Raw genomic sequence first — 8,601 nt, forward strand, 5'->3', positions numbered from 1 at the left:
ATATGTCCCTTTTACCTTCTGGAAATGCCACTCTGATAAAATGTTAGCAACCTGAAAAGTTATAACAAATAGGAAGACATGGCTTACAAATGAAACAATTAATTCAGTTCATGTGACCAGAGAATTGAGCGACTCTTGTATAATTTTCTTGTTATAACTGATGGCTTATTGGCCACTAGCCATGTACCATGATGCAATATTGTCCTGCATGACATCGTCTGCTTTGATGCTTTTTTTTTTTCCTTTTTCCTTCCAAGTTTTGCTTGATTAATAGCGTTAGCCTTGTAGCATAAGAAACCAAAAAGCTTCTGAAGGAAGAAATGGGATAGCTTTCTTAATTTCCTTGCCCTTAATGCATGGAAGGTAGGTCCAAACAAAATCGAAAAGAGGCAAAAGCAAGAGGTCTGGATTTCTATTATCCAGAAACGACCAATGGGAATAAATGCCTATAGCTTGTGCTACTAGATTTCCTTCTTGTGTTCATTACCATATCTACCATTCCACAACTAACTGATTCAACCACCTTGTTTGCCACATGATGATTTGTTTTAAAATTTGGAGTGCAAAGTTTGCCCACTTGTGGAATTTCTACCCAAGCTTCAACCAAATGACTCAAAATTCTCTTCCTTGTTTTTTTCCCAAAAAAATGAAGGCTTATCTAAAATATTTTCAACTTTTATATCCAGTGTTTTACCTACATGCCTTGCAAAAATTCTAAATAAATGTGAATTTTGATAGAGATCAGTTAAATCTAAACATTCTGACATTCTAACCAATTTAGTCTAAAAACATTTGGAAGCAAACAATAAAACATACTCATGCACTCCAGCTCACAGATATCCTAGTCCATTGCTTTCATGATACTATCATCTTTCCTATAGATGTTCTGCTTCTGTTGGTTACCTTTTGGGGAAGATTTACTATAACTTGGAGGCAAATTCATTAAATTCATTGATTCCCATAGCATTAACAAGGCATAAGGGAACTGAGAAAGAAGAGTCAAAGCCATCTTTTGAATTAGGGTTGCCTCTTATCTAGGTCAAATGTGTATTAATTCATCTGATCGGCCAGTCACCTCTATTCTAGTATGCAAACAAACCAGAAGAAAGAAAAAAATAGTAATAATTTAGATTTCTTTTTCTGTTAAGACTTTCAGATATTTTAAGACTACATGAGCTCTATTAGTCAGTCAGTCATGTAGAGCTTCAGGTGATGAAAGTAACTACTTTAAATTGTCAGGGAGAAATATTAAGTTACAGAGTGACTACGTGTTTGTACAATTGAGTTTACATCATACACCATTCTATACATTCAACCATGCCACATAAAGTAAATGATATCATACCTAGATTTTGCAATTTGAGTCTCCATGATACAACAATAACCTGAATCAATTGATTGAAGGTCATGTTTGGGTTCTTTGATCTTTAGAATCATATGATCTGGATTTTCATTATTAGAAAATTATGGAAATTCAATATTGAGATTTCCAGATGCAATTTGGTTGAGACTAAGAAAGTTAGCCAAAAGGAGGGGAGAATTTGTAAAATATGAAAAGTATGCTCTGCATATAGAAATAAATAACATTATGACATGCAATGCAAGCTAAGCTCCCTACAGATCAGTTACTTTCTTGAGCTGGGTGTATGAGAATTCAAAGGCGGTGTGTTATACTTTTCTCACTCTAATTTCCCTTGGCATGTAACATATCCTTGTTTTACAGTGCAGTAGCTACTCTTGAAGTAGCATACTAAAAGAGCACCTTGTTATATCATTTACAGAGTATATCAGAATGCAAACATACCTTCTCATCTAAAAAGATATAAAACATCATGATTTCTACATGCATCGAAACACAACCTCATTGGCATAGTATGCACAGCTGATACACCATGGCATGTTAGGTAACCTAGTCATCACTTATGCCAGAATAGCCAATCAGTAGCTTGGGGAAAGGAGACCATTTACCAGTAATCAGGCGAGAAAGGAGCATCTGCATTCATAATACTCCGCAATCTCCAACAGAAGTAATGTTTTTATTGCCATTAAGCAAATATCCACTTGTACTCGATGAAATGGAACAGTGTACTACCCGAGATCGATTGTCTGACTACTGAACAACCATTCAAGCTTATGGCCGCCAATAATGAAGGATTGCCGGATGGTCACCATTGAACTTTCCAATGAGTGCAGCATTACCCTTGTCGTACACGGATCTGAACTAAATACTGGCATCTACGCGACTTAAAGATTTTCTTACGTTTGCGGCACGGCACGTAAAGAATATCTTCCAAATACTCCTCTACAAATCTTGACTCAATTAGGAAGATGTGGAAGATTGAAGATTCATTTAAATATTGACTCCAACTCCATGCAAAAGAAAACAGCTTCAGAAATCAGAAGCCCTCACCATTAGATAGAATTTTCTTTCTTTTCCTTTTTTTGTTTAATAATACACATATAATGTTTTTTTTTTCTCAAGATATTAGGGGCAATGAGGCTAATAGTGAGATTGAGAAATGAAGCAGCCAGAGGCTGTACTGGCTGAAACCATTGGTAATAAAGAATAAGGGATGCTTCCTTTCAGGCCTGCTTTGGCTGCTTTGGGCCCGGGACTAAGGTGGTATTGGTAACAATGCAATAAGCGCCAAGTACACATAACTAACATTCAATACCTAACCGTCCTGCAATGAACTCTCCCTCTCTAATTTCCTCCCTTTGTTTTATGTCCTTTATTTCACATTCCAAACCCCAAACACCTCTCCCTCTATCTCTCTCTCTCTCTCTCTCGTGTGCATCTTTTCTACCTTATATTAACACTTCCAAAAACCCATTTCCTCCTCCAACTTTCTTATAGAGCTTCCATTGCATCAGAAAGAGCTGTCCAAGGATGGATGCTGGAAACACTCGTACCAAAGACTTCTTCGCATCGCCAGCACTCTCCCTCTCACTTGTAAATACTCTTTATCTTTCTTCATACAGCAATCGCTGTGCACCACGATAATTTTGCGATATCATGATAAACTTAAATTTTTTATTCCAATTCCATTAGGCTGGCGTGTTCCGTAATATCGAGGTGGTAGAAGAGGAGGTGGAGGAAGGGGACGAGGGGAGCGGTGGAGGTAGTAGAGGGGAACCAGTGGAGATCAGCAGTGAGAACACTGGGCCGGGCGGTCAATCGGATGAAGATGGAGGGGACAATGGATTGGCCGACGAGGATGGAGAGGAAGGGAATAAGAAGAAAAGGAGAAAGCAGTATCACAGGCATACAACTGAACAGATAAGAGAAATGGAAGCGTGAGTTCTATACTCCTATTTGCCTTTGCTTTGCGTATATATATAATGGATTAGGTACGTAGACATGCATGAAATCAATGGCCGAGTATACGTTCAGCCGTATGATGAGTTACTGAATTAGCTGGGGATGCGATACGTCCTTCAGACTATTTTTATGAATCAAATAGGCGTAAAATTTGATTGAAATGATGAAAGAAAGAAAAAGTAGCCACTCTATGTCCAAGAATTATCTTGTAAAGTGGTCTTTACTATTAAATTGTTGTTACTAGACATAATCTAAGTTGACTCAGGCCATCTGAGAAAACCAGGATGATACCCAAGTATTCTTTTTCCTTTCTTTTTTATATATATATAATTTTTGATGGGAAGGATGATATCCAAGTATTCGAAAACATGATTTAAGAAATCCTAAATCCTCATCTTATTCCTTCAGTTTATCCACCCATAAGATCAATATTTCTTCGTTTCCTAAATCCTCATCTTATTCCTCATCTTATAAATCGGCTTCTTGTTCTCCACAAAAATCGTGTACAGCTCGGAACTTCCGAAAAAAAGAGAATGGTTACTAGCCAATTTAACCCAGAATCAGCATATATAAGCTCGTGTGATTCTCCAAAATTATGTAATACTATTTTTTTCTTTCGGGAAACAAAGGAAATTATTTGGTAACATGTGTTGTTGAAGCTAATTTGAGATTAGATTATTAGTGGGCCATATTCTCTCCAATTTGGCAGTACAAACTGTTTAAATTAGGTAAATTGTTCGGCAGAAGCACTAATATATCCATACCGACAAGAGCTTAAAAAAATTCAGAGCAGAATTGAGTTCCATAATGTTAGCCAAGAAGGCCACAATTGGAACACTGCCGAACAATGGAGATCAGGAAACAATGCCCGTTTGGATCCTAATATTGTTTCTTGGCATGGGTACATCAGGTTATTCAAGGAGTCACCACATCCAGATGAGAAGCAGAGGCAGCTGCTAAGCAAACAATTAGGCCTCTCAGCCAGACAAGTGAAGTTCTGGTTCCAAAACCGGCGAACCCAGATCAAGGTAACCATGCGAAGGACCTGTTTTTGCATCTTAGCAGAAAATTTTATATGTTTAAATTAATTATTTGCTCAAAGAATTACACATTTACAACATAGTTGGTGTAATCTTTTTTTTCCCTCTTATATTTTGGGGCTCATAAGGCTTTTTAAGGTCCCTCAGGCAATACAGGAGCGGCATGAGAACTCCCTTCTGAAGTCAGAGATAGACAAGCTTCGAGACGAGAACCGGGCCATGAGGCAGATGATTAATAAAGCATGCTGTCCCAACTGTGGATTTGCTACCTCAAGCAAAGACACTGCAATGACTACTGAAGAACAACAACTACGAATCGAGAATGCCAGACTTAAAGCAGAGGTATGTAAAACAACTCATGGTTAATCCAGTTGATTACATTCAGTTAAGGTTGCTGCTTTTTTTGTTGTTGTTGTGAGGACCCGGGTGGACGTGTGTTTAGTCTCACATCGGTTATTTACCAAGGAGATCCTGAGTACTTATACAGGACTAAGGAACCCAAAAATTACCTTTCAACTAGTCTTTTTGGGTGAGATCCTGGGTTGTTACAATTGTTGTTTTCTATCAAATTCTTTGGATAATTTTGTTGTCATTGCTGTTGCTGTCACCTGTTGCTATATTTGATTCTATGGATGCTAGTACTAAGTCCTCAGTCTCATCTCTACTATCACTGCTGAAAACATCTCATTTGATGCCTTTCAATATGTAGATAGAAAAGTTGCGAGCAATGCATGGAAAGGTTGCTGAGGGAACTGCTTCACTGAGTTCATCATACTCAGCAGGCACCGACCAGAACAACAGAAGTTCTTTGGATTGCTACAGTGGGTTCTTTGGGCTTGAGAAGTCTAGGATTTTAGAGGTTGCCAAAGCTGCCTCGGACGAGCTGATGAAGATGGCAACAACCCTTGAACCTTTGTGGGTCCGAAGTGTTGAGACTGGCCGTGAAATACTCAACTATGATGAGTACATTCGAGAATTCTCACCTGAGATTTCCAGCAGAGGACACGTTAGGCATTCGATTGAAGCATCTAGAGAGTCAGGAGTTGTCTTCTTGGACATCTCAAGCCTTGTAAAAGCTTTCATGGATGTGGTATGATCTCTAAGTTTGACTTAACTGTTGCTTGCAATATATTTAACTTTCAGCCCAATTCTACCACCTTTTTAATCCACGTAACAATATTAGCCATCTAAAATTACTTAGTTGCCACATACTGTATGCACTCTTCTCTGTACTACAAATTTTTCTTCATATTAGCCTACTTATTTAGTTTATCGAGTTTCTGATCTATGAAAAGCTCAGCTTGAGCATAAATGTTCAAATAAGTGGAGCTCTAAAAACTACTTGAGCTCGATTTATTTTCTAAATTAACCAAGACAAGACGGGACTGAGCATATCAGAAACAGTTTGGATTGTTTGCGGCCCTACCAACCTCCCTCCCTCACATTTTCTTTACTTAGGATAAGTTGGACCTATCTTTTTGACATGCCATGATATTTGAACTTTCCATTAAATTAAACTGCACATTCATTATCTGAAGTAGAAGTTTATTGTATAGAACTGTTAATATCTTCTCATTGGCTTCTCTGGTCTCCAGAATCGTTTATCCAACTCAACTAAAATAGAACAGCATGCATGAACTTTTTGGTGTATGTCCGTATGTTTACCTTAATCTCCTTTTTTGTTGTTGTTGTTGTAGAACCAATGGAAGGACTTATTTCCTTGCATGGTTTCCAAGGCATCCACCATAGATGTTATTTATAACGAAAATGGTGAAAGTGGAGATGGCACTATACAACTGGTAAGCCTTTTCTTCTCAAAAAAAAAAAGAAAAAAGAAAAAAGAAGCTAGTAACTTCAAACAATGCAAGCAAGTATTGTCATCTCCAGAGCTTGCTCTTTAGGTTTAATTTAAATGACTCGAACATCAAGTTAGAAGTAGAAATAAATTTTTTTGATGTTTTCAGATGTTTGCAGAGCTTCAAATGCTTACACCTATAGTACCTACAAGAGAATTTTACTTCGTTCGATACTGCAAACAACTGAGTCCGGAAAAATGGGCCATTGTAGATGTGTCAGTTGACAAAATTGAAGAGAACATAGATGCATCGCTTGCAAAGTGCCGGAAGCGACCTTCAGGCTGTGTCATAGAGGACCAAGCCAATGGTCACTGCAAGGTAATTCATGTTATACATGTCTTCCCCCTATATATATCACTTCTGCATTCTTACCTCTCTACGACCCCACGAGATGAAAGTAAAACAGGATTGATGGTTCTACTGCTGAAACTAGATTATATTACTGGACTCGGGTATGGTTGAATCTTCCTAAGTTAAAACTTTGATATCTTTATGTTAATTAGGTAACTTGGGTGGAGCATGTGGAATGCCAAAAGTGTGCAGTTCCAACAATGTATCGATCAATCGTTACGAATGGATTAGCATTTGGGGCTCGACATTGGATGGCAACACTGCAGCTCCAATGTGAGAGGATAGTTTTCTTCATGGCAACCAATGTTCCAACTAAAGACTCTAATGGTGAGCGGCAGTTTCATCTCTATTCTTATGTATGGCTTTTGAACCATCTTAATTACCTGCAGTAATTCCTACAGGGGTCTCCACACTAGCTGGAAGAAAGAGCCTTCTGAAGTTTGCGCAACGGATGACTTCGAGCTTCTGTCAGGCTATTGCTGCATCACGCAATCGTACATGGACCAAGGCATCCATAAGGGGTGGAGAGGACATTCGGTTCACATCAAGGAAGAATGTTAATGACCCTGGGGAGCCTACAGGAGTGATCGTGTGTGCGGTTTCCTCGACATGGCTACCTGTTCCTTCCACGGCTTTATTTGATTACTTGAGAGACGAGTCTCGAAGAACTGAAGTGAGATATTATCTGATATTCAGTCTCTTGAATCATAATTGTAAAGAAGATGGTATGTTTCGCAACAATAATCACTCTTATGGATTGCAGTGGGATATCATGCTAACTGGAGGCCCGACTGCAACTATTGCAAATCTAGCGAAGGGACAAGATCGCGGGAACTCTGTCCTAGTCCACGTAAGTTAATTTCGAATGTACTTACTACTCGCTGCATTGGTACTAATTCAAGACTTGGAATGTAGAGAACAAATAACATCTGAAATTCTAACGTAGAGGCAAATGGGATGTAACGCTTACAGATTCTTAGATGTACGTTTCATATTTGCACTCACTCCCCTCCAAAAACATTAACAGAAGAATCTTTTGGAAGTAGGATGCAATCTAACTTCTTATAATATTTACTTTATTTCCGATCTTTGAAATGCAGGCAACGAAATCGGCAGACAAGACTAGCATGTGGGTCCTTCAAGATAGCAGCACGAATGCTTATGAATCGATGATAGTCTATGCGCCTGTGGACATTGATGAAATGCAAACGGTGATGACCGGGCGCGACTCGAGCAATATGGCCATACTGCCATCTGGATTCTCCATACTTCCTGACGAGCTTGAGACAAGGCCTCTTGTGATCACATCTAAGCCAGAGGAGAAGACCACGGAAGGAGGTGGATCCTTGCTTACAGTAGGTGTCCAAATCCTTGCTAATACGTCGCCTTTGGCTAAGTTGACAATGGAGTCTGTGGAGACTGCAAGCACCCTCATATCATGTACGTTGCAGAACATTAAGAAAGCTTTTCAGTGTGAGGATGGTTGATTGTATAATATAAGATGAATTTGTAACGTAAGTTTGAATTTGTCAGTAATGTAGATTTCTTGTTCTTCTCGGGTTCAAGATAAATTGGTCGCTAATAGGAAGCTTTCAAACATTTTTTTTAGATTTTTCTTCCTAAGCAAGTTCTTTGTTGTTAATTTGATGGAGTTGACAATGTGCACATGGAATGAAGAAAATTTGTTTTCGTGAATCTGTCTCAAATGTGGATAGCTAGTCTGTAACTTGAAGCAGCATGAGTCCAGGATTCTTCTCTTCTTTCTTTTTGCTGCTTGACATGGCAACGACAAGAGCACAAGAATGCAATCCTGACATTTTCGTAAGGTTTTATGGTTGCTCTCCAAACAGGTGCAAAAAATTTCTAAGGCTTTTTTAGAGTGATGTGAAATTTTGCATATTTTTAACTTTTTATATTTGCTACATTTTTGTAGGTGAAATTTTCAAACTAAAATCACATAGAATGCATTTCTTCAATTCCTTGTCTAACAATTATGATGTTGGTTACAAAAAAAAAAAAAAAAAAAAAAATT

At 38.3% G+C, this 8,601-nt stretch overlaps 1 protein-coding gene across 2 annotated transcripts; it reads left to right on the forward strand.

Moving 5' to 3' along the window:
- Positions 1–2,742: 2,742 nt before the first annotated feature.
- LOC103706858 (homeobox-leucine zipper protein GLABRA 2) lies at positions 2,743–8,264 on the forward strand. Of its 2 annotated transcripts, XM_026804563.2 has the most exons (12): positions 2,743–2,953; positions 3,053–3,297; positions 4,233–4,350; positions 4,510–4,704; positions 5,072–5,452; positions 6,060–6,161; positions 6,327–6,536; positions 6,722–6,896; positions 6,971–7,242; positions 7,333–7,419; positions 7,485–7,551; positions 7,670–7,801. In XM_026804563.2, exons 1-11 carry the CDS (start codon positions 2,891–2,893, stop codon positions 7,500–7,502), a joined length of 1,866 nt encoding a protein of 621 aa, XP_026660364.2. In that variant the 5' UTR covers positions 2,743–2,890; the 3' UTR covers positions 7,503–7,551; positions 7,670–7,801. The 2 variants fall into 2 exon arrangements, with proteins under 2 accessions (XP_026660364.2, XP_008789333.2); XM_008791111.4 differs by lacking the exon at positions 7,485–7,551 and having other exon boundaries at positions 7,670–8,264.
- The last annotated feature ends 337 nt before the right edge of the window (positions 8,265–8,601 follow it).

The sequence above is a fragment of the Phoenix dactylifera genome, chromosome 4 (assembly GCF_009389715.1).
Source record: "Phoenix dactylifera cultivar Barhee BC4 chromosome 4, palm_55x_up_171113_PBpolish2nd_filt_p, whole genome shotgun sequence".
Taxonomy (NCBI): Eukaryota; Viridiplantae; Streptophyta; class Magnoliopsida; order Arecales; family Arecaceae; genus Phoenix; species Phoenix dactylifera.